This window comes from Pelobates fuscus, chromosome 2 (assembly GCF_036172605.1).
Source record: "Pelobates fuscus isolate aPelFus1 chromosome 2, aPelFus1.pri, whole genome shotgun sequence".
Classification (NCBI taxonomy): Eukaryota; Metazoa; Chordata; class Amphibia; order Anura; family Pelobatidae; genus Pelobates; species Pelobates fuscus.
Window position 1 is genome coordinate 398250196 of NC_086318.1, and position 26459 is coordinate 398276654.

Below are 26459 nucleotides of genomic sequence, written 5' to 3' on the forward strand. Positions count from 1 at the left end.
ATCTGTGAGTTGGATAGAGCAATCTGCCTCCCACAATGTTTTGCAGTTAGGTGTAGTGGGGGGGTAGGGTGTCCTCCCATGCTTTATAGCAGAGGGAGATGGCTTTTGACTTCGTTGGTGTTTTCCTACATCGCTCTATTATCGCTTCTGCTGGGAGAGATGTTTGGTTTGGGTTGGGGTGTTGTTGGTGCACATGGGTGGTGATAAGTCCCTTAAGTTGAAGATAAGTGAATATGGTGTCGTTGGGTAGGTCCCATTTCTTTTGTATGTCAGGGAATTTCATCACTCCTTGGGGCTGTAATATGTGGTGTATATGTGTGATTCCTGCGTGCAACCATTTTTGTATGTGAATGTCTGGCGAAATTGTCCTTAAGCCTGTCAATGGCGCCTTAGGGTGGAACATATGCTTAGTTCCTAGGGTCTCTAAGAAGGTTGTTCACACTTGGAGGGTAAATTTTGTAGTAGGGAGTAGGTCAGCTCTGGGTGGCCTAAGTTTTCTTGGGGTCCACATGTAGTCTAGTGCAGTGTTTTCTCGGAATTGGGCTTTTTCCATGTCAACCCATTGGATATTCCCTACTGGGGTATGTAGTAATATTCCCGCTGTCAAGGCAGAGGCTTTGTGATATAGGCCTATGTTAGGTAGTCCCACGCCTCCTTGTGATGAGTTTCTGTAATACAGTATGTGGTATGTGCGGTCTCTTATTTCCCCAGATATACCTATTGCATATAGTTTGGAGGGATTTGATGAGTGTTTGTGGGATCTGAATGGGAAGCATCCGGAAAACAAAGTATTTTTGGCAAGATCACCATTTTATATGCGTTGATTTTCCCTAGCCATGAGATGTTTGTCTGTGTCCATTTATGAACTTCTTTTGTACATTGTTGTGGGAGGGTGCAGTGATTGAGCCAAATATATATATTTTAAATAAATTATGAACGAATAAAGTGAAAAATAAAAATAGTGAACATTTTTACATAATTTCAATTTAACATTTGTCTGCAAAATTTTATAAATCATAAAGTCCTCCATAGGGATAAAAAGGTGGAAGCAACAGACAGAAAATAACAGTATATGCGATGACAATAAGGTTGTGAGCTGTGGGTGACTGGGAGATAGTTAAAGGGGGGACATAACCCTTTGTGTCACTATACCTCACTCCTTCTAGAATGTAAGTTTATGGAGCAGGGCCCTCCACCTCTCTGTTCCTGTATGTCCAGTTGTCTGGTTACAATTACATGTCTGTTAGTCCACCCATTGTACAGCGCTACGAAATCTGATGGCGCGATATAAATAATAAAATAATAATGAAGTTTAAAAGGGAAGGGTGATGGGAGTGGTACATTGACACAACATTCTCACTGGGTTAATTTAATTTAATTTAATAAATGTGACAACATGCAATACAATGAGAAATGTCAGAAAGGAATACATAAAAGAAGAGGTCCAAGAACCGAACACTGTAATAGGAGTAAGGTGGTGGCAGGGTGAGATTGCTTTATAAGAAGTTTGTTGTCAGAGATGTTGGCAAAGAAGTGGTGGATGAGAAATAATGTGGAGGTACACCCAGAGTATGCAAGGAGACTCTAATGTTGGTCATTCTTCCTGAGAAATAACATGGAAATGTAATGCAATAAAAGGTGGTGGTGTGGGTTAACCCCTTAAGGACCAAACTTCTGGAATAAAAGGGAATCATGACATGTCACACATGTCTGTGTCCTTAAGGGGTTAAGAAGGGGGAAGACCAGAGAATGTTGTTTGGAGTGCTGAAAGGCTGTCATGGATGATGGGAGAAACATGTAATGAATAACTTGTAGTACGTTTGTTGACTTCCAGGAAGCTAGAGTACTGCTTGAAAATTGAGTTTAAGACTGTTAGGATGGATAGGTAAGGGATGATTTCTGGTGTGCTCTGATGAATGTAGTCAATGGCGCAGAGTTCTAAGCATGTAATAATTCTACTCTTCAAAGGGCTAGGTGGTAATGGAAATATTAATATTTATAAAACTTGCCCTCTTCTAAGGGGAAATTATTCCACTAAAGGAACACTCTAGGGTCAGCAATACAAATGTGTATTCCTGACCCTATAGTGTTAAATATACTATTTAGGTAGATAGCCCCCTTAAAAAGTTGTAAAAAACGTACCTTTATTGTAGCGCCGCATGGGTCTGCCCCCGACAGCTCCGCCCCTGCCCCACCTCCTTGGCTGAGATCATCAGAATTGACAATCTTGGCCATTCAATGCATTTCTATGGGAAAGCATTGGATTGACTGAGATTGTCAATTCTTGTGATCTCAGCCAAGGAGGTGAGGCAGAGCCAAACACTGTGTTGGCCGATCAGCATCTCCTTGTAGAGATGCATTAAATCAATGCATCTCTATAAGGAAAGTTCAGCGTCTCCATGCAGAGCGTGGACACACAATGTCGCTGCTGCACATTGTGCAACACTGAGCCACGAAGCACCTCTAGTGGCCGTCTGAGTGACTGCCACTGGAGGTGTCCCTTGGCAGAAACTTAAACACTTGCATGAAAATGCATGCAGGGACATACTATACTCACCAGAACAACCACATTAAACTGTAGTTGTTCTGGTGACTATAGTGTCCTTTTTTTCTACAGTGGTATATTTGTATTATTGTGAGAAGTTGGTAGCATAATTTTGAACCACAATGAAAACATAAGTCTGCAAGACAAATCAAGATTTTCTTTGGATCATTCTATGGAAATATCAGCAAATTATAGCTTTAAACTGTCTCTTTCAAGCTTCTGAGAATATGTATCACTACTTGGTGGAGAGCCTTTATAGAGTAAATTGCCTGCCCCTGGTATTTATTTTGTTTTTAAATCACAGTTTAGTAGATATAAAGCCAATGAAAGCATGAATGCATTTAATTATGCAGGTTTTCACTGGGGGTGTATCAAACATCTTGCATTTCTTTTAAATGCTGTCTTTGCAATCCCTCCCCTCCTAACTGCGTCCAGACTTTCTGTGGCTGTCCAATCACAGACTTCCCTATGCAGCTCAATGAGAAGTATTTGCAAAGGCATGTGCTCTTGGCAATTGCTGCCTCTTGAGTTTAGCTCCACTGAGCTTACCAAACCAGGAAGTAACAGGACAAGTTCACTGCTTGATAGTCAGGGGATGTAACAAGATTAATTTACATAAGTACCAATTTCTATTAAAAGCTGCACTATTTGTAAAATGAAAAAAAAGAGGACACACTCTTCACACTTAAAGATGTTTAGCAAGCTGACATGCTTTAGGGGTCCAGAGGATCCCTTTAACTAAATAAATATGGACTACAATAGAAGAAGGTTCTCGAATAAAAATGACTAAGCGGTCATACTAACTTTATTCCACAACATCAGGCCAATATGTTCGTACAAAACCAGCTAGAGCAAGAATTATGTCCTTATACAGTACAATGGTAATTTATCGCACTAACCAATATAGTCTGCTTCATCTTGTGTGACAAAGCACCAGTTATTCAGCACCACGTGTTCCAGTTGGCGAAATAACTGCCAGCTCTGGCTCTTCCACCGGTGAATTTCTACTCCATATTCTATGATGAATTTAAAGTCCATATACCAGTTGCAAGGACAGATGTCTGGCTACATAGTAGCAGAACGTGAAACAGTCAAACTGGAATGAAGAGGGAATAGTTGCCCCATGGAGCAAAATTGGACATAATTACTCCATAGACGAACAACATGGGGTATAGTTACTCCAGATACTAACAGAATGGGACATTGTTACCCCATATACCTAAACAATGAGAATTGTTACTCAATATACTAGCACAATGAGGTGTAGTTACTGCATATACTAACACAATGGGTCACAGTTATCCCAAATAGCAATACAATGGGAATGATAAGTCTATATACCAGTTGAAAGAACTTATCTTTACTTAGAATTATATTTTCACCATTACCTTTAAACTGTAAAGGTATACCAAAATGGGAAATGTGTCTCCGATCTCCATTGTACAGCCAATTGTAAATAACAATATGCATCTATAGTCATATACTAAACGTCGTTTCTTCTTAAATGATTGAAACGTTAATTTCACTGAACAGCAGAGTCCATACTGTTGGAAGATTTTAGATACTGAAAATGAGGTTGTGTCTACTATGTCCAGGTAGCTTCCTATTAAACTATTAGTTCCACATAAGCTACTATACACGTCTATACAAATATGTTTGTAGAACATCACAAAAAGTGGATTCAAAGTCCTTTCTTTTCGGGTTTGGTTTAATTACTTTCTCCAGTAACAAAAAGATGTACATTCTTCTTAGACTGCAACATTTGTGCAGTCCTCTCTGCGCCAACCACCGCAGCCAGTCTCTGAGCATCATACTTGGAGTACAGAACCGTGCAGGTCAAGGTAGCCTCCTCCCCTTGCTTCCATGATTTCATCATGTTACACACCTCGCTGTAGAAGTGTGGATAAGTAGGCAGTTCATAAAAGATAAGGTTCCGGATACCCTTCAGTGTATATCTGAAATAAAACAAAGATACTGTTAGTGCTTGATTTACTCTAAATGAAACACAAGTTATGATGCCAGGATTATCCTGGCCTAGTTTCCCAGTACTAAGGCTAACTGATTTGCAATGGCTTGCCCTCTTACCCGGGCTCCCCACAACAGCTGCCCACTCTCAGCCAATGAATTCAGTTCTGTGTATAGAAATATGCACACAATTGACATTAGCCAGCCCAGAACTCTTGTTCCAGGACAGCTATAAATCACTCTATGACGCTGCTAGAGGTATACACCACTGGCAGCAAACAGGTTAAACTCCGAATGTGCAGCAATTCAAAGTAAAACACAGCACATACAGACTACAACACCATGACCACTTCAAATCACTGAATTACTAATGTTACTTGGCATAACTCTAACTAGCATGGGTGCTCCGAAAATATTATGTTCGAAGGCAGAGGTGTTAAAATGTATAATTTGGAATCTTAAATTTGTGTCACTTTGAATGTTAGCAGATGTATAAATGTTTATTCTCTAAAACGTACATCGGTCATGCAGAAATGATATGGTGGCAAGTAAATAATTAGGTGAAATTAATACTTTCACAAGGCAATTACATTTGTGTTCTCCTATAATATGCCTCAAGGTAACGATCTTGCAGGCACACAAAGAATATAAGCTCTTCTCACCTCTTATAAAAGTGAAATCTTTCGGTGACCAGAAGGAACCGTTTCTCTCCTCTCATAAAGAACTGGCGAGATCTGGAGATTCCAGATCTGTCGGTGTATTCACAGATATGCATGAAACTCAGCTCCTCCTTCTTGAAATAATTTCGGAGACGAACATAGTCGAAGTACGAAGGGATATAGATGAGAGTGTGTGACATAATAGCATCCCGATACTGAGGCAGGATTTTGTCAGTGAAGAACTGAAACCTGATTGATAAGCAAGTTTGAAAGTTGTTAGTTTGAACAGTAAAATACATCAGACATAAAATTTCACACAGTCAGTTATACATTAGAATGTGTGAACAGGGGTCACAGAGCATGCAAACACTGATTCTTTAGTTGTACAGAAGAAACATTTTAGTATACATAGTTATGTCAAGTACAGGCATACCCGCGAGTGTACTTAAAGGTGCCTCGCGAGTACAGACATTCCCGCGCCTCTTCCGTTTGCGAGTGAACAGGAAATGTAAGGTTCTATTCTCGCCCGGAGCAGCTCAGTTCAGTGTCATTGGGGCAAGAACTTTTCACACCTTCTGACGTGGCACAGGTTAATCATTTCAAAGTTATAATGCCTACTCCTAGCTGAAGATATATATTTTTTTTCTGCCCATACATTGTCCATATTCTGCAATCGGCTGCCATCCAGTGAAAGGGTTTACCCTGCCATTTTCTATAAGTTTAAGGCCGAAGGCCTGTATTTGTGGGAGGAGTTAGCGTTCCTATTTAAACGCTACTCCCCCCCTTCCTACCTTGCCGTATGCACGCTGTTCACCTCGTCTCCGTGACAGTCGAACATCCGGGTCTCTCGTCCGCTGCTCTTCCGGTCCCGGCGTCCTCTTCGTTCTCCCACGCGCCATTTTGTGCAATCGAACCGCCAAAACATACGAACGCCAGGTAATCGGCAAAATAGCCGCGTTCGGGCTATTTTGCCATTCGACAAGCTCAATCATATTGTACATTTCCCCCCCCCCCCCCTGCTTGTTCACATGAACAAACACTCGATTGGGCTAACAGGCAAACGTTGTTACAATTATTCATTTGCAAACAGAAATTCGGTACTGTTTTCCTATGTGTAGTATCAAAGCATATATATGATGATTGATTTAGTTCATTTTACAGTTAACCCCATGAGTGATTTTCTGTATAATACCATGGTATGTTATGGCAGTGATTGTTCAGGTACTTCCTGCAACATCTGTGCAATTATATTTTTCTCTTTTGTACATAATGGAAACCCTTAATACAAATTATACATGGAATGGGGTACTAAAATTTTTTAAGGTGATTGACCTTCTCTGATAGAATGGAGTATTTTAATTGTATTAAGTTATTATCCCGATATCATGCGATCGCAGTGTGATCCAGTAGATATTTACAATGCCTGCAGTTAATATATATTTGGTATATATATCGCTGTACATGACAGTTATGATATTTGTGTTTAAAGGCTTACAGCCTAAACATGACAGGTTTATCATGAAAGTAGTTATCCACGATCCCCCATAGTCTGAGTGCTATTACCGTTCACTAACCACAAATCATCCCTTTTTATGAAGCCCTGTACGATCATGGGGCTCCGCGATCCGCCCAGAGATGGGCTTTAAATCCATGAGGGGATAAGTGCCTGACTGGGCACAGACAGGGGGTAATGTGGGTGTCAGATCCTTTCACAGCTCACTTAATTATCTCCTTTCCACGATTGGGAAACCATTTGTCACATCACACTCTGTGTGCTCTTCATAGCGAGCCTGCAGATCGCTGCCCTTAAAAATACCTTGCAAGCACAGCATCTGCTTCATTACCTATTCGGGTCCTGCGCTATCCGCATGGATCACCACTCCCGTCACAATCAGCACCAAGTAAGGCAGATTTTATACAGCAGCTGAGTGTGAAAGCCTTATGTACGAGTTATATTAACAGTTGGTTTGGAGTATAATGTGGCTGCCTGAATTTGATGAGATCTATTCTCTGTCTCAGACTGCAGTTTTCCTAATTGAAATCACCTGTGCCTCCACTCAGCCCAAACTTTAAGGGAAATATTTATTTAGCGTGTGTGTAATTTATATATAAAAAAAAAAAAAAAGTTATACATTAGTTTCGCAAATTACTATGGTTGTTGCATATTGTCATCTGCTACCATTAGACTAATTACTGTTTCGCTATTGTCGCCTGTTTCTATCAGGTTTAAATAAGTTTTTTGTTCACATTCCAAACAACTGCCTCTACAAGGCCACGTTGTTACACGATTGGGTATTGAGGTACGGGGGCTTGATTCCTGCTTTGCCTTGTCAGGCCACGGCTACACTCGACAACTCGTCATACGTTCATTCAAACTCACTATCCATAACAATCGTCCTGTTACTCACTACCTTGCTAATTTCACCCTCCTCTCTACGTCAGATACTATCACGCTTTCTTGGCAAAAGGCCTTCCTACATCTCCCTTTAGGAATATGTAGCCATCACGAGAATCTTCAGCACCCTCAGGGTCTAAGGAAACTGTACTATTAGCTATATCTCCAAGAACTGCACTATACTGCATATAATTTTCTTTCCCTCGACCACAGTTCCTTTCCTCTTCTTTCTTCCTCCTTTCCCTCCCTTCTTTTTCTCTATCTCCGACTGGGAATCTCCACGTACCTATCATAAACCACAACTTGGGTTCGCCAAGCACATTATGTTACCCCCTTATCAAGCCCCCGTCTAGGGTCAGAGAACTGGCTTTCTAGGGTAAGGAGCTGGCCTTAGCTGTACAACGTAGCTGATCCCGCGAGGCCAACTCCCCAATCTCAACACTGAGATTTTCGCCCCTCGGCCCACATCATAGTTAGTGCCTCACATTCACCCACCTATTGGGTTTATAGTTAGGGCCTCACCTGACACGGCCACACCTTTTGGATCTTTTACTGTCACGAGAGGCCGCCACCCCGCCACCTCGAGCCCCATGCCCAAATCATAGGTAGAGCCTCTTACCAGCCGCTTGGCAACTAGCAGGGCCTCACTTGTCACGGGGTAGAGAGCTTTTCGTTTCGGCACTAGTTAGCCAGCCAGTTCTAAATTACTTAACCGTATTGTTGTTAATCAGTTCATTGTTGTCATATTATTTTTCAATATGTCCTATGAAGGCAACATCGGACAAGGTATTGCAGCATTTACATAACTATTAGGGATTACTGACCAAGAGACACTATGTCTGGTACCTCACCCAACTGACAACACCTGAGCATAATCCGCATTTCAGCATCCCCATCCGTTCACCTGGCTATTGGGGCTCGACAACAAGTTATCACCATAGCGTTATTCGCTTGCACTAAGATACATACGACAGAGACGTAACATTCTTACAAGACTCAGTGGAACACAACATACCGATCAACTTGTAGTCTTTTCTGCATTTTTTTACCACCTTTCATTCAAACCCCTATTCAACACTATCACACTATACCAATCTGACATACAACAACACGTTCTGACAAGCCTTTCAAACCATACCCCGTCTTCGTAAACACTTAACATAAGAGATCAAGGTATAAATAGTTGCTTCATCACTCTACAATTACATACATCCACAGATGGGAATTCCAGGCAGTACCAGACTCCCTAAACAGCATCCGTACCACACATACCTGGTCTTAAACCTCTGTGCCTTTAACCTTCCAAGGGTTCCAGAGCCCTACAACTTCACGATCACAGCTAATCGGACTGGTAAGTCCTGTCTCCTCAAGGGAAATTTAAGATGGTAAAGACACTACCTCATGTCACGACAACAGTCAAACCAGACAATCAAACCAGACAATCAAAAAATTGATCTACTAAATAATCCCCTAACTATTTCCAAATGCGGTTCTACATTTATGCTCCTTGCTTTAGATTAGGTTGGGACCTCTGGCTCCTATTTAGAACATCCTATCAAAGGGTACAGCATCCAGTAGCAGTACGCCGGCACACATAATAATTAGTCATTGGAAATCAGCAACGTTATACAGAAACATTCCTAACGGATAAGAGATAAGGCAAACTAATCTCATGGGATAATTATATTGCAATAAGTGTGTTTTTCTTGCATTTCCTTTTGCCCTCTTTTACAGGCCTACCCCCTACGTCGGTTCCGGCAAACAACGCCGACTTAATTCCAATCACAAGGTATTTCACAATACGATGTTAACCGACCACAAGTTTAAGGCCAAAGGCCTGTATTTGTGGGAGGAGTTAGTGTTCCTATTTAAATGCTACTCCCCCCTTCCTACCTTGCCGTACGCACGCTGTTCACCCCACCCACCTCTCCCTCTTATACAATCCATTCGGTGGGCCCTCTTTTACAGGCCTACCCCCTACGTCGGTTCCGGCACACCACGCCGACTTAATTCCAATCACAAGGTATTTCACAATACGATGTTAACTGACCACAACTATGACTTAGCAGCTTAGCTGCATTAGCCACAATTCTGAGGATTCAAAGTTAAACCATAAATGCTTAACCCCTTAAGGACACATGACATGTGTGACATGTCAGGATTCCCTTTTATTCCAGAAGTTTGGTCCTTAAGGGGTTAAAGTGATGAAGAGGTGTTTCTAAACATACTGTGCAACTAAGCTGCTAACAAATACAAATTGCCAGTGTAGTGACAGAAAATGGCCCAGTGGGCAGGTTCCTTTTACTTTCCCTCCCATTTTAAGGCTGTCAGATTAGTGAAACATTAACGATAAATGGCACAATCTGGAATTATATATTTTTTTTACGGTTTGTTTTAACTGAATAAAAGCCCACTGGAAATCACTAAATAAATCACTGGAAATCTAAAGTTGCAGTATCAGTTATGCCAGTACATGCATTAGGATGTGAAAAAAGTTATTGCTTCACTTTAAGTACATTTTCATTTTACATACATGCTCTGGTCCCATTGTGTACTTAAAAGTGGGGTATACAATGTGTCAGTGGCTGCATGAAGTTATAATTATATTCATGTTCAAAAGTAAACAAGCACAGCACAAAAACCTTTAAGTTCACATTTTAGAACTTCTCCAAAGATAGGAAAGTAACGATTACCCATCATCTTTAGCTACAGATCACAGGTAAAACAAGTGTGGATACAAGCAGTGTGATGGAGATGTCTATAACTGTGTTAGTAAGTAAGTGTTAACTTGATAAGTATAGTTACAAGAAGTGAAAAGGGCAGCTGTGATGGGCCTATAGGGGGCATGCCTAGTTTAAAAGAATACTCTAAGCACCAAAACAACTTTAGCTTAACGAAGTAGCTGTAACTTGAACTTTAATTACACACAAGAGGCTGCTACAAACTCTACAGGGCTATTAATAGAGCAGGAGACAATAAATTCTAAATTAAACAGACTGAAATAAAAGGAAGTTAAAATGTTAGATCTCACTTTACAGGTAATGTGTAGGGAGACTGTAGGTGACTTGCAGGGAAGGTGTGACTAGGGCAGCATAAAAAAAATGGCACAGAACCGCACAGGCATGAGCTATACACCAAGACCACTTAAGCTAAAATTTGCTTTGGTGCTTATAGTGTCCCTTTAAGTGATGTGTATTTATTGTAAAGCAATATAGCAATAAAATTTCAACATTTTAAATGGCTCTACAGGGGTTTTAAGTACATCTGAAAATAGAATAAATTGCAAGTAGGAGCAGAATTGGCAGGTGCCATAACTGCCCCCACAAAAAAAAGTGATAAAGAAGTTCTCTGTTGCAAGTTCCAGTGAACACAGACAAGAGAGTGAAAACTCCCTCTCTCCCTCCCAGAAACTGAACATGCTGCAAAATGAATACTAGATCAAACTATCTCTAATAAGGAAAAATGCACATTTATACCTGCAGTTTATAGACAGCTGCCTAGTCTGTGTCATGGTAAACAAACATATGATGCACAATGAATGAGATTATATATTAGAAGGTTAGACAGAACTGCTAGCGAATGTGAACATGCATCAAATGTTATGAAACATTTTAAATACATATATAGAATATCACTAGGTGCTAAATAAAATCAGGTTTCTGTTTTAGGTGATGGGGGGACTTTTGAACCAATTAACTAAAGAGAAAGCTTTAATTAACTGAAGAACATTTGGAAAAATGTAAGCCAAAATAGCAGATTTGGAAAAATTCTCTAATTCGGACATTGTCACAGCTTGGATATTTGGTTTTTAATTCATTACGGTTTAGTGAATAAACCCTTGTATCTTAAAGAAAGGCTCAAAAGATTCTGTAACGGAAACATTGTAATATAGAGAATCTGTTCTTGGAGCCCTTGAGAAAGTTATTATATGGTATGCACCACTTGCTATTCATGGAATGTACGTGTAATTGTCGAACCAGCAGCACAAACTACATAGACCAGGGATGGCCAAGAAGTAGATCCCCAGATGTTGTAGAACTACAACTCCCTTGATGCTTTGCATGCCTTGAGAATGCCTTTACAATGGCAAAGCATCATGGAAGCTGTAGTATTAAAAAATCTGGGGGTTCTACCTTTTGGGTACCCCAGATATAGACCATCTCCAAAATGAAACGGCTTAGTTATGACAAATGTTTGAATGACAACTCTCCCACAGGATAGCACTTATTCTGAAGGAATGTGGAATTATTTGACAAACTTTCCATGTCATTACCAATTCAACTAGAGTTCACTATATTTAGCTCTCTATATCATTTGGTGTCTGGGCAGCGGATTCTGGACACCATGGCCTTGATTTAAATCTGTTTAATATGTTTTTTAAAATGATCGTAATCGATTAGAAAAACCTTTCAGATGATTTATCTACAGATCTCACCATTCACGTATATGGATTTCTTTTAGTAGACATAAAAAAAAATGAAAAAAAAACACTTTTCAAATGATTTAACCGATTGTGATAATTTATAAAGCTTATCCAAAAGAATTAAATCGAAGCCCATGTTGGGTGAGAAGAATTATTTGAGCTACAGATTTGCTGATATTTTTGTCACCACAATGTAGAGGCTGAAGGGGAACTTAAGGCAGACATGTTCAGTTGACTGAAAAGATATTTATATTACGCTTGTTCACTAAGATGTTAACTGCAGATTACCTGGCATCGATCACAGAAAGTAAACTGTTTGCCTCAAGCCTCTGGAAGACGTGTGGAAGCTGTACCACAACCTGAGAAATGGAACCGATCACTGGCATATTTCTTACAGCTACCTATGGGGAGAAGAGAACAAGGTTAACAGGTGTACCCACCTGGGCCCTCCTTTGCAGATGGAGGGTCTAGGCATTAAAGCAAAACTTATTCCTGTCATTCATACATCTGTAAAGTAAAAGATAAAAAGTCATGTTGGATCCATGGAAACATATTATACAACTGTCACAAAGAAAAATGTGGAGCAAAGTTGCCATGGAAACCAGCAGAATTAGCCAAAATTTCCAATTGGTTTCCACTTTTGAAACCTTATCCCACCAGATTTCCCCCCAAAGTTTTGCTCAATCACTGACTCATCAGCAAAGTAAGCACTTAAAGGGACACTAAAGTCACCCGAACCATTTCACCTCAATGAAGAGGTCTGGGAGCAGTGGGCCTGTCCTTTTAACCCTGCAACGTAAAACATTGCAAGTTTTTTTTTTTTTATAGAAAGGGTTAAATCCACTTCCAGTGGTTTTTATTCTGACAGTCACTAGAGGTGATTTCTGACGGAGTAAAGACCATGTTTTTCTACAGGGGGTAATTTCGATGCGTGCCCTGTGCTCACCACATGTGCACATCAGGTCCCCAATGTGCCTCTAAGACGAGAATTGGATTGGACCATCATGTCGCAGGAAGCGAGAAGTGCCAAGGGAGCCTTGGCCATGGAAAAAAGGTAAGTAAAACTTTGATTTTAATAATTTTTACGGCACAAGGGGGAAAGACCGGTATAGAACTAGGCACAGTATAGAGTTACAGGTCTGTATTCCTAACGTTATAGTGTTCTTTTAATGCTGTATAGCAGTGACTCACCAATATAAACTTTCGATAATAATGTAAAGAACATTTGCTTGCATATTTATGAGAAAAATTATATATTGGTTAATTTTAGCTGGACACCAGCCCACTGTGTTAATGTTCCAGCATAGAAGAAACCAACTGCAGTACCAAAAGGAGACTCCACGGGCTTAACCCCAAAGTAATTAAAAAAACAGAAAAAGAGTACACAATGCTATTCACATTGCCAAAAAAGCAAATGTGGCTAGCTGTGTATCCTGGAAATATATGGTAGTCTAGAAAGAATATACGTATATATAATACAGAAGTGGAGGTATCCCAATATAGAGTGAGAAAACTAAAAAAAGATAAAAAAAAAAAAAAGAGAATGTTCCATAAACACTGATCTGTAATTATCACCAATATAATCTTGGGCAGCAGATAGCTAATTCGAGCTTTATTGTGTCTGGCTCTTAACCCCTTAAGGACACATGACATGTCTGACACGTCATGATTCCCTTTTATTCCAGAAGTTTGGTCCTTAAGGGGTTAAAGGCTTCTGCAATGCTATCCTATTATATTAAATATAGTATATCAATCAGAGATAATAAATAGGACTACCACTTTAAGTGCAACCTCCAATGGTACAAATCTACTTCATATTATTAAGTCACTATATCATTAAGTCACACACAAGGATTTTTAATTTATATATCCATAGACTTTCTCTTTGTAGTCATTTTTTATCAAGGTCACTTCCTCTTGGGCCAAGTGTGACTCGCTCTATGCCACAAAACCGTATATCATCAGCAGATCCCCCATGATGGAGTTTGAGATGTTTTGAAATCAGGGTATCCACCAATTTCCTTGGGTTGACTGAAAGTACATGGTCACGGATCCTCTGTTTAAATGCGCGGATGGTGTATACCTCACCTGACCACTGTAATTGAAGCAATGCTTGTTAAATATGGAGTTTATCTGCGGCTCCTGCAGTGCGCTGAACAGGAGTGTCTGCCGATAGTATTTTGCCCAGTTGTTGAGGTTCCACATGCGAACGCGGGAGAAATCAACGCCATGAGACTCGGTTGGTTGGAGATTAAGGTGATTCATCAAGTGCTTAAACAAAGTAAGAAAATGTGATCAGGAAACATACATATGATATTATGTCAACTTGCTTCTTCCATCTTTGAAAACACTATTAGCAATTAGTGTGGAGAAGCTTTTCATGTACAAACCAAATTCTGGGGAAGAAGATTGGAACAAGTAAGCAAAACTTGCCGCATTTCTTCAATTCATGATAAAACAAATCACCAAAGAAAATCTGTAAATTTACCAATATCATATAAAGGAAATATTAAGAAATGTGAAGGAACCATCCAGGGACCCAGAGTTCGCAAGCTTGCTACATTTGGATTATGTAACAATATCTAACACTTACCAGCATGTGCTCCCAGTTCTGCATCAGATAAATATCGACCTGATCAATAACAAGAACCTCTATGGAAGACAGAAAATCAAAGTCTCTTTTCTTCTCGCCCTCTGAGCCAATGACAGTACGCAGGCCCAGAGGAGAGGCAATGATGATGTCAGAGGAATAGAAAGGGGAGTATAGTCGCATGCTCTTCTGTAATATGGCAACACCTTAATAAAGAGAAGACAAAACCAAGGTCATTTCAGAGCAGCAAAATAATGCACATTGCTTCCATATACTTTTATTTGATACATTACCACTGTAAGGGAGAGAGGATACAAAGTATGTGTGTGTTAACTGTAAGGATCTGAAGCCTAATGTTTCCATGCATCTAGACTACTAGTTAAAATGAGTGAGTTCAAAGTAACCATCTATATGCAATGTACCAATTTGTGCTGCCTGTCACAGTAGATACTTATTGTGTAATTGTGAGTTACCCTCCACCCTCCTTTCTTCTGTACCCCTTCCCATGCTGTTTTATTATGGACGAAGAAATAAAAACTTTTCAAATGAAAAAAATTTATATAAAAAAAAAAGTGAGTTCTAGAAACTGCTAAGGCAGGCTGCAGACTAATCATGTAATCCACAGTATGGCTCTCTGCAATGAATAAAATAAAGGTTTGTATTGGTGCTATGGAGTCCATAGAACCGCTGCAACACAAAGGACTGTGTGATTGGCACTTAGTTAATACGTTGCTTAGATAAGACATTAGCTCAGACTTCCCTCTCCCTTCTTTCACCTATAAAAGAAATGTGTATTTTAAGGAGGTGTACACAAATATTCCTATGCATAACTTGCGTATTTAGACTTAATTAATAAATATGCACATAAAAAAAAACTAATAATCTGCAGACTCACGCAAGTATCATTCTATAATTGATTTTCTTTCAATAACATTCTCTGTCAAAAGATCTCATGATATTAACATCTATTAAAAGGCTCCAATACCCGGATAACAATGATAACACGAGTGTTTGCATCGCCTGCAATAGTGTGAACGAAACAAATCTTCTGCCATTTACAATATGTACATCGTCTTTGGCAGCATAAGGGACGGCTCATAAATGCGCTGTCAACCTTGAGACATGTCTTGTTTCTTGTATTCATCATTTTGCCCAACAGCATACCAACTGATGGCCATTGCTTGTGCAGTAAAGCTCAGACTAATGTTAGCACTCCATGAATGCAATAAGCAAATATGCAAACAGAGAGCTGTACATCCGTTTGTTAGAGGATCAAAAACCCTATTAAAGCAAAGAAAGGTAAATCTTTTCTCTTTATTTGATTTTCTAAACAGAAAACATTAATGACTACAATATCTTCATGGATTCGTTAAGGTATGAGTTAATCGACTGGATCAGAAACGTGTTTGATTAATGCTTACTTGGTTTGGTAACATTGGCAGATCATGCTGCTAGACAACCCAGTGTACAGGTAACAGGAAGCCTCCACAGCAATTTAACCATTCTACAATTAATAAATAAAACCCACCTATCCTAAAGTGGTCATCAATGTTTCCGGCAAACACTGCCTCATAATCTTCTGGTCTCTTCAGGTTTGGAGGTCGGTCTTCAGGGGCAGAGCCAAATTCGTCTTTGAATCTCTTCTTGTTACTCACATCCACCTTTCTACCAACAACTTCCATGAGACTGATCAGGATCTGGACCACGCGTAATGCGGATTCTCTGAACGGCACTACGATAAGAACCTAAAGACAAGAGAGAACAAAGTGCCAAGCCTCGCATTAGAACGCTACAATTATTTACATAGCGTTAAGCTATACAGATAGAGAATATCAAAAATAGAAACAAACAAAAAACAGACCCTAAAATAGGCGACTGTGTGTGTGTATTCTGGATATCCAAATAGGGGGTAACCCTAACTAAACATTAAGTAAACAAAGAGTATGATCAGGGATTCCAAAGAAAAGTCCCAAGATCATAGGAAGGATATCTCAGAGTCTTAATCCAAATTAATCTTAAAATATAGCTTTATTAATTGCAAAAATACACTAAAATAAACAAACAAATGTTAATTTGTAACTATTCATTAGTGGATAGTGTATCCTACATCTAGTTAGGACTGGTTACAGGTATTTGTACCCCCTTCTAAGGTCTCAATTACGCTTTACTCTTCCTCCTCATAATTGGATAAGGCCATCTTGAGCTGTTTCAGCTCCCCTCTAGGCAACTCACGATTTTTGCTTTTTCCTTAGAGTGATTAACATTTGTTTGTTTATTATTTTTGCAATTAATAAAGTATATTTTAAGATTAACTTGGATTAAGAATATCAAAAATAACCTGCCTGCCAGGGTAAGAAAGTATACAATTTTGTATCAATATGTTTCAATAGAAAAAGCTGTAATGCTTTCCAAATGTGAAGTTCTCGGCTTCATATTTGCAGCATCTTTGCCCCCTAATGCTCCCCAATCATTTTTAGAGCCTGGGACTGGATTTACGGAGTTTTACGGCGTGACAGTCCCACCGGGTCTTTAATCTAGGCATCGCCATCAAGAATGGAAGACAGCGTTGCCCAAAACTGGAATACTATATCCATAGCCGGGCAAAGAGCAGTGATGTCCCTGTTACAGGACGTGCCGCGGACTGTTAAAGGACTCCGGGACAAAGATCACAAAGGCACTAGAGCTTTACTAAAGCCCCACACTTTGTCAACCATCGAGCTATAAAGAAGAAAAAGTCATCTCTATTTTTTCTTATTATATAACTTTGAACGTAAGCATATTTTAAAAGAAATAAAAAAGGGGGTGAGGAGGGGGAGATTTGGGACAGGTTGATATCATAAAAGAATTTTTTTTTTTTAAATTCACAGATCCACTTTAAAGAGGGACCTGTCACTTGCTTTACTTTAAAGGGACGCTATGATCACTAGAACACCTATTAATGTAGATTTTTTCTGGTGTGTACAGCCTGCCCTGCAGGCGTTTTAATGTAAATGCTGCCTTTTCAGAGAAATGTGTGTAAATTAATCAACTCTCATATAGCCATACCCACATACTGCTGCTTCTCTGGAAGGGAAGGTTCCTCTTTAAAGGTAAGAAGATCTTGTACAAGGAAAATAGGCAGGCAGCTAATGATTCGACAAATAATACACAAGATTATGATGTTGTGCATTGAGTTATAAAGGCGAGAATACCTTGGGTCTGGTGAGACCTTGGTCTCGAAAGTCGTCGTCATCCACATGGGTATTGCCATCCCTCAGTCTGCTATTGTTGTTCAGAACCTGTGCATTGGCTTTAAGCGCATGGTTCAGTGCATGCAAACAGTACACATGTCGGATCTCCTCCCCTTGGACTGTGGCTGTCCTGGAGGGATAAAACAAGTCCTTGTAGGAATTCATGATGGTGAAAAGCTCTTTCTGTAGAGAGGTAAAGTTCTGATCGCCCTGGGACAGATTAAATGTGCTGTTCACTTCAGGCCATGTGATATCCAGGGGCTTTTGGAGATGGAGTTTTTTCAAATCTGTTTCTTTCTCAGACTTCGGAGGCTGAGCCTTCTCAAATTTAGATGAAAAGTTCAATTGACCCAGCACTGGCCACTACAAATAAAAAAAAAAAAAAACGAAAAGTTATAGCAAATATTTGTATACACAAATAGTGAGATTATCACATTGAAGAGGTATATTCACACTCATAATTTTAACGAATGTGACAGACAATTTGAAAACATCAATATATAGAGATACCGCAAACCTGCAAGCAACATAAGTTACTTTGCATAGCACTGTAACAATTAAAAGAGCTCTGTCGCCCTATGGCGTCTTTGCAAAGAACCCTGACAGTGATATTGCCGCTTTTAGTATGGTGGCCCCGGGGTGCAAGGGAAGGTAAGTTTAACTTACCTGAAGCTGTCCCTTGCAGCCGCCGCTATCTTCATGCGGTGGGGTCCTCTTCATCTGCCAGGAGCCCACGTTAATGCTGTAACACCTCATATGCATGAAAGTACAACACGGAGGTCTTTGGAGGATCCCACGTGGCCTCCATTGACAATGCCCTTTTCCTCCACTAGTGACTGATAAAACTCAATGGTTGTAGCTCCGCCTTTTATCAAGTTTTGGCAGGCACCCACTTTCTCTTATGATATCTTTTGGAATTTCTGTGACAATCTGACACAGTCAATGTAAGACATGGTTGCTTCAAAGCTCAATTGATGAAAATGAGTTCACTCGCGCATGAAAGCAGAATGAATATAAGCTCTTTGCAGTCAGGATAAAAATAATTTTTAATGAACAAACATCAGAAGTCACGCTTTCCCATATTGCAATAAATTAAATGGGGGATGAATAATATTGCATACCACTCACTTCTATTTATTGCACATAACTTCGTATAGTAATTCACAACATACCAAAAAAAAAAAAAACATCACCGGATAATGTGTTTTCAAACTCCGCCTCGCCATGTTTTGTCACTGGCAAAAAATACGTAGGGCGAGATGGATTTGGAACACGATGATATTGTGATTTACTGTGAATTTTATAGTACATTATGTGCAATAAATGTGTGTGTGTTTTATTGAAGAGTGAGAGTTATGCACTTTTGTTCTACTCCCAATTAAATTATAGCAATACAGGAAACAATGAGTGCTGATGTTCATCCATTACAAGACATTTTTATCTTGACTGCAGAGTTTGTATCGATGTGCATCCATAGACTTTAATTCATCTTTTACATGTGAGTGAAATTAATTTGCACTAATTGAGCTGTAATTGTTACAGTGCTATACAATGTAACTTTTATTCCTTGTAGGTTTGCTGTATCTCTATATAATAGTATACTGTCTTATTGTATATAAGGACTGGGGATGTGCAGGGAGAAGTAACCTGTTTTACAATATTTTCTGTGACACTTTGACGTGACTGTGTGTTTTATATCACTTTGGGTGTACGCACTATTGTTTTTTTAGGCAAGTGCGGGTGATATAAATCAACCAAATTATGTAAATTCATTATCCTGATATCCTACCATCCTGACCGTTTCCAAGCATGCGCACTGAATAAGAATGCAATCAATTCAAATCATGGAGAAGCTTCTTGTGATGTGATCAGGCATTGCTAAAATATCAGTTGCAGAAATAATTTTATAAGTTACAAATAGGATGTTCACAATGGCAGAAAGTGGAGCTCATATCTCGGGTGAGTTGCTGATTTCAATGGTAGTACCTCTCATAACATACTGCATAAACAATGGTCACCTGATTAGAATATGGCCACATGCACAGTAACTCCGGATCTAAGCCAGTGAACTACGACATAAAAATAAATAATAAATCCAAATCATTAAATTGGGTCAAAGAATGCATGTAAGGCAACAATATGTACACTAGTAGGGGGGGAATAGGTGGCTTTATCCAGAACATAAAAAGGAAGGTTAAAACCTGCTATTGTGAATATGCTGATTTGTTTGCACCTACAAAATTTAAAATGTGCCCGATTAATATATGTCACAACATGTACTGCAAATTGAAATTACCCATACCTTGACACCGCTGTTGTGGCGACCAAGGCTGTTTGTCAATTCTTGTGCACAATAAAAATAAAGAATTAAAAAAAAAAAAACCTGCTATTGGTATATACAGCAGGGCAAAGCACACAGAGATAGCTTTAATTAAGCACAGAGTGTAAGCATGTGGTCTTCAATTTTGGTGGGGGAACTTTTCACACAGAGCTGTCCCATGATTCTTTCCACTCTATTTTGCCCATAATATGTGGATATTACATGGAGCTGAATACAGAAAGGATTCACTTAAAAAGGAACCAGAGCAAAACATGCTACAGGCAAGCACTGCAGGCCGAGAAAAGTGATTCAATTACTATCATCATCAATCCCTACCATTATCTAGACTTCAATGATCACACCAAGATGGTATATAGCTGCACTATCATACATGCTTGGCAGCTTATGGATCTGACGGACATGATATAAAGTGGCTGGCAAGGGGCAAAGTGCAAGCTACACATTGCATTTAAAACATGTAATTCCTGCATAACAAAGATCAATTTATGATGCCAGCAGGTACAAGTTTAAACCTCAGTAGGACAAATGATAATACGATGAATCCCAAATCTAGTGGGATAGGCATAAGGCTATCCTAACTATAAGATAAGGCCAGGGACAAATGAAAGTATTTAGAAAACTGGGCAGACTAGATGGGAGGAATGGTTCTTATCTGCCGTCACATTCTATGTTTCTATGTTAAATGCATTTTAGGCTTCCAAGATCTTTCACAAATAGCCAAATATGCTTAGTCTAAGGCACATTTAATGTAAACATTAGCAGATAAACACAAAATCGGCATTCCCATTCTAACTTTATCAGGTGGTATAAATGAGAACAGTAAATAAAATGATGATCACGTATCGGATTAGAGAAATGTAATTATATGAAAGAATGAATGGAGGTAAAACAGCAAGTTTTTAACAATGCACACTTTAGGGTTAAATAAGTACCTTCAATGACACACTTGTTTTATTGCTTGTTATCTGCTCAACTTCATCTTCCTCCATTTCTCTGTAAACATGCTTTATAAATGGATCTTACAAATGGAAGAAAAAAAATAATTAAAAAAAAAGATCACTATTACTATGGTCACAAAAATTGTTATTGTAAAAAAATAAAATAACAATAACAAACACATTTAAAACAAACTTTCGCTTGAACAGACAATGAAATTCTTAGCAGCTACTTAGTGATGAAAGACACAGTCCGGCAACATCTGGGGGGGCAGCAGTCCCACCTCCTCCAATGTTTAATTACATAGTTTGGCCTGGTCACCCAATACCCTGTCAAAATGTTCAGATGCGTACCTTCTGAGGCAGTCTTGGGGGGAAATACAGACTCGTTTTTGTGATCTTCATCTTCTATGTAATTTCCTTCTAAACTGAATTTTAATTCATTCTTTACATCTGTGAATTCCTCTCCTTCTTGGGCTGGATCCCCAGGATCCGTTGCCTTTTCATCCCCTTTTTCTAAACTTTCCGTGCCTTGGTCTAAGAACATAAGAAAAGTGTACATACATAAATGACAGTCTTGTTCAAAAACTAAAGCATGCAATGATATACAGACAATTTACAAACATTCACAATTTCCAAAAGATCTAAAAGGGGAATAAATGTGATTTGGCCAGATAAATCTTGCATTCTTATAATCCAATATCTCATCAACATATGTCAAACTTTAGTTTGGTTTTTGTTTAACACTCTCTTTAAAACAGATTTTAAATGAGTTTGTGATTTGCATCAACATCAGTGAGCTTACCATTTTCTTCTGCATTATCGTCTTCCACAAATTCATCTTCACCATCACTTTCTACTTCACTATTTTGATTTTCCTCTTCAGACTCTGCTCCATCATTTCCTTCTACATCTTCTTCAATTCTTCCTCCTTCTTCTTCTTCTTCATCCTCCTCCTCATCGTCGTCGTCATCAGCCTCCTCATCAGATACACTTTTTAATGTTGCAAGTAGCTTATGATACATATTCACAGTTTCCGGTTCACTTTCTGACTCACTAATTGAACTAGACTCATCCTCCGAGTGCTCAGGCTGCACAGAAATTAAAGTAGATACACATTTTTATAATTCATTCCTACAGTGCCAACAAGGTCTGCATGTTAGATGCAGTCAATAAAATAACAAATTACTTTGTTTATCAAACAGAGCTAAAAAAAAAAAAAAAGGTGACTGTTTCCATTTTACTTTATTGAGGCTTGAACAACTGAAATTGTTAGTATACACACAAATTGAACTTACCAGTTCAACAAACTGAGTCTTTTCTACTTTTTTTGAAACTCTGCAATAAAAAAAAAAAGGTATATAAATGTTTATATATTAAAACACACACACACACACAGAAAAACTATTTAGCAATCCAAATAAATTGACAAAGTTCATGAAAGTGAAGGGTGCTGTGGAAATTAATTTATGTAACAAATATAAGATTTCTGATCTGTTGATACAAAGGATATGGAAAAAAAATAATGATTACTGCAGTTATTTAATTTAAAACATTTCCCGGCTGTTCGGCGACTTTTGGTCGCCTAACTGACGCTGGCTGTCCTCATGCTATGCACATTGTATACAGTAAAGCATTTCTATGGGGACATTCTGATGAGAGCTGTGCTATTGCCGCACATACGCATTAGGGCTTTAGGAGGAGCGGAGGTGGACCTGAGCCAGCACCGAGGGACATAGGTGCTGGACCCAGGTAAGTGACAGAAAGGGGTTTTTAATCTTTAAGGTCTAAATGATTTTAACAGATTATATACCCTTTTAACAACATGAGAGATAACATTATTCCATATTTTATACTGTTTGGATATCTCTTGATCTCCATTAGTAGTACATCAGCTAACAATTAAAATAATTGCGCAAAAGGTCATGCAACACATAACATGAAAATATATAGAGAAACACAGCACTGGTTAGAAGTAGAACAAGTCCATCCGCCAGGTTGTGATGGTTGAGAGATACAATGAGGCCTAACCCCTAGAAATGCAAAGAAAAAATAGGACTAATGGATTGCAGATTAAAGACCATCTACCTCCCAAAAAAACCTTGTATCCTTGTGTGAAAAAAGCTACTCTGCAATAATAAATATACAAGTGGAGCGCAGAGAGCAAAAAAACAAAAAACTCTTTATTAATCCCTCTTGGGGGAGAAACATACAAATACTAAACAAACAAGTAATAAAATTAGGATCTAATAGGATAGAATCGACTAGTCCAAAAATAATAGTAATATGGTCAGAAGAAATGCTATAAGTATGTGTGTGGCAGAATTGCCATAAATAGTAGCAAATAACTATGACCAAAAGGGGGGAGATACATTAAATGTAGCAAACTGAAGATATCTAAATACAAAAGTAAATAAACTCTATAATTAGAACAAAGAGTATATTAAGTGCACAAAAAAAATGTATGTGCAAAGATCTACCAGAATACATTTTGCAACATTGCAGGAAAAAAGCCTGCAGTATAAATGTTAAACGAACTGCCTAAACAGCTGTAGGAGATTTGGGGGAAGGAGCGCGAAACATAAAGGCGACTTAAAGGGCTTTTGATAAAGGCGACTTGTTTCGCCGAAACGCGCGTTGAGTATTTTACTGAAGCGGATGATGATTTTAATTTAAGATTCTACTTTGTTTTCAGACTGTCCTATCATTTATTTATGGTGGGATAAGATACTAGTCTATTACCAGCATGATATTAGGGACTCCTTCCCCCAAATCTCCTACAGCTGTTTAGGCAGTTCGTTTAACATTTATACTGCTGGCTATTTAGACTGCAGGCTTTTTTCCTGCAATGTTGCAAAATGTATTCTGGTAGATCTTTGCACATATATTTTTTGTGCACTTGATATACTCATAAAGGGAATCAACACAGTAAAGGAGGAGACTATATTTAAAAGAAGAAAAACTACCACAACAAGAGGACATAGTCTTAAATTAGAGGGATGAAGGTTTAAAAATAATATCAGGAAGTATTACTTTACTGAGAGGGTAGTGGATGCATGGAATAGCCTTCCAGCTGAAGTGGTAGAGGTTAACACAGTAAAGGAGTTTAAGCATGCGTGGGATAGGCATAAGGCTATCCTAACTATAAGATAAGGCCAGGGACTAATGAAAGTATTTAGAAAACTGGGCAGACTAGATGGGCCGAATGGTTCTTATCTGCCGTCACATTCTATGTTGTTCTAATTATAGAGTTTATTTACTTTTGTATTTAAAGATCTTCAGTTTGCTACATTTTAATATACCTCCCCCCTTTTTGGTCATAGTTTTTTTCTACTACTTATGGCAATTTTGCCACATACAGGGTGGGATCAGATACTAGTCTATTACCAGCATGATACCAGGGACTCCTTCCCCCAAATCTCCTACAGCTGCTTAGACAGTTCATTTAACATTTATATTGCTGGCTATTTAGACTGCAGGCCTCTTTCCTGCAATGTTGCTAACGTATTCTGGTAGATCTTTGCACATATATATATATATATTTTATGCACTTAATATACTCTTTGTTCTAATTATAGAGTTTATTTACTTTTGTATTTAGAGATCTTCAGTTTGCTACATTTAATGTATCTCCCCCCCTTTTGGTCATAGTTATTTGCTACTATTTATGGCAATTCTGCCACACACATACTTATAGCATTTCTTCTGACCATATTACTATTATTTTTGGACTAGTCGATTCTATCCTATTAGATCCTAATTGTATTACTTGTTTGTTTAGTATTTGTATGTTTCTCCCCCAAGAGGGATTAATAAAGAGTTTTTCGTTTTTTGCTCTCTGCGCTCCACTTGTATATTTATTATTGCAGAGTAGCTTTTTTCACACAAGGATACAAGGTCTTTTTGGGAGGCAGATGGTCTTTAATCTGCAACCGATTAGTCCTATTTTTTCTTAATATGAAAATATACTCATTCATAGATTTAAAGTCACACTTGCCAAAACGAATCACTATCTTATCTCTGTTAATATTTTGAATCTCAACTACTTGTTGTCAATTATCCCCATTCTATGATTTTAAAGTGCTGTGGAATATTTTGGCGTTATATAAATAATGACAACAATCGCTGCAAAAGATAAAATAAGGTTTATTATGTGCAGATTGCAAACAAGGGATGCTTTAATAATGCAAGGGCTTGGGAAAAATAAGTTCTTACGCGTTTCAAGCAATTGTGCAGTGTAGGTGGTAACACCTCACTTGCAACAATTTACACCAATATTGGAAGAGTTATAATCAGGGCTCAAGTCCTGAAGGAACACGTGTCAACGGCGTTCCTGCACTTTTTCCACAGCAGCAACGCCATTCCCGTTAGTAGTCCTACAGGACTTGTTTGCCCGAGAGCAAACAAGGCATTAGCCTTGTTAGCCCCGGGGCAGGCGGCCGGTTGAACTCCAGACAGGTAGCGCTGATTTGTGAGCTCTTGTGCGCCACAGATCGATTCCGGGAGGTCATACTCTCGCTCCCGGCATCACTTCAAGGGAGATGAGCAGGGAGAGCTCACAAATCAGTGCTCCCTCACCGCCCGCCTGGAACTCAGCTGACTGCCCGCCTGCCCAAACAGATCTGCCAGCAGCCCCACTGGACCCTAGGAGAAAAAAAAATCCACCCAGCTCTCCCAAAAGTAAAAAGGCTGGGTGGATTTAAATTAAGAAATAATCTGTGAGTGTTGGTGGGAAATGTGTGTCTGGCTGTCAGTGTGTGAGTATGTCTGTGAGCCCCCCTACCCACCTAAAAACCGCCTACCCACCTCACAGCCCCTCTAAACCCCACAAACCCTGTCACAGCACACACACACCCTGACACCCCTTCCATACAATATCACGATCCCCAATCAGCCCCCATACACTGTCACCCCTTCACCCGGCTATATAAATGCATACCAGCGTATAATTGTTGGTCTTGGGTGAGTTCCCACACTTTTACCAAGGACTTGACCCCTGGTTATAAAGTTATATCAGAAACATCCCTCAATATAATACTTGGTGCTTTTTACTGTAATTTTCCAAACTCATCTCAGGAGTGCAGTCCCTTCAGCTGTGACTTACTCGTCATAGAAAGGGTGCTGCTCCCCAAACTCTTTCAAGTGTTTTTTCTGCTTCTTGGTCAGGGCGCTGATATCATCCGCCAGCTTCTGCTTTCTTTTCTTCCCCATCTCGGTGCCCTAAGAAAGCTCGGTTTCTCTGATCGCTTTAGACCGCTTTGCTCTCTTACCCACGTGGGTACTACACTCAGCGTAGCCTCTTCCGGGTTACTAGGTGGCGCACTTTGATGACGTTATGGGGCAAACCTTCTCGTCGCTCCCCCCATAGACATAGGC

At 39.2% G+C, this 26459-nt stretch overlaps 1 protein-coding gene across 1 annotated transcript; it reads right to left on the reverse strand.

The window, feature by feature from the left end:
• Positions 1-3132: 3132 nt before the first annotated feature.
• UTP25 (UTP25 small subunit processome component) lies at positions 3133-26401 on the reverse strand. The gene is made up of 12 exons (XM_063443874.1): positions 26188-26401; positions 22382-22421; positions 21889-22174; positions 21438-21620; positions 21081-21166; positions 17769-18170; positions 16106-16322; positions 14581-14783; positions 14076-14258; positions 12276-12388; positions 5173-5418; positions 3133-4500 (listed from the first exon to the last, which is right to left on the reverse strand). Exons 1-12 carry the CDS (start codon positions 26292-26294, stop codon positions 4254-4256), a joined length of 2313 nt encoding a protein of 770 aa, XP_063299944.1. The 5' UTR covers positions 26295-26401; the 3' UTR covers positions 3133-4253.
• Positions 26402-26459: the final 58 nt, after the last annotated feature.

Coding starts and splice junctions, on each gene's coding strand:
- UTP25 (XM_063443874.1), bottom strand. CDS start 26,294: ATGGGGAAGAAAAGAAAGCAGAAGCTGGCGGATGATATCAGCGCCCTG. Junction 16,323..17,768: donor AAGGTCTCACCAGACCCAAG/GTATTCTCGCCT, acceptor TCTTGTCTTTAG/GTTCTTATCGTAGTGCCGTT. Junction 12,389..14,075: donor GCTTCAATTACAGTGGTCAG/GTGAGGTATACA, acceptor TTCTCCCCATAG/GTAGCTGTAAGAAATATGCC.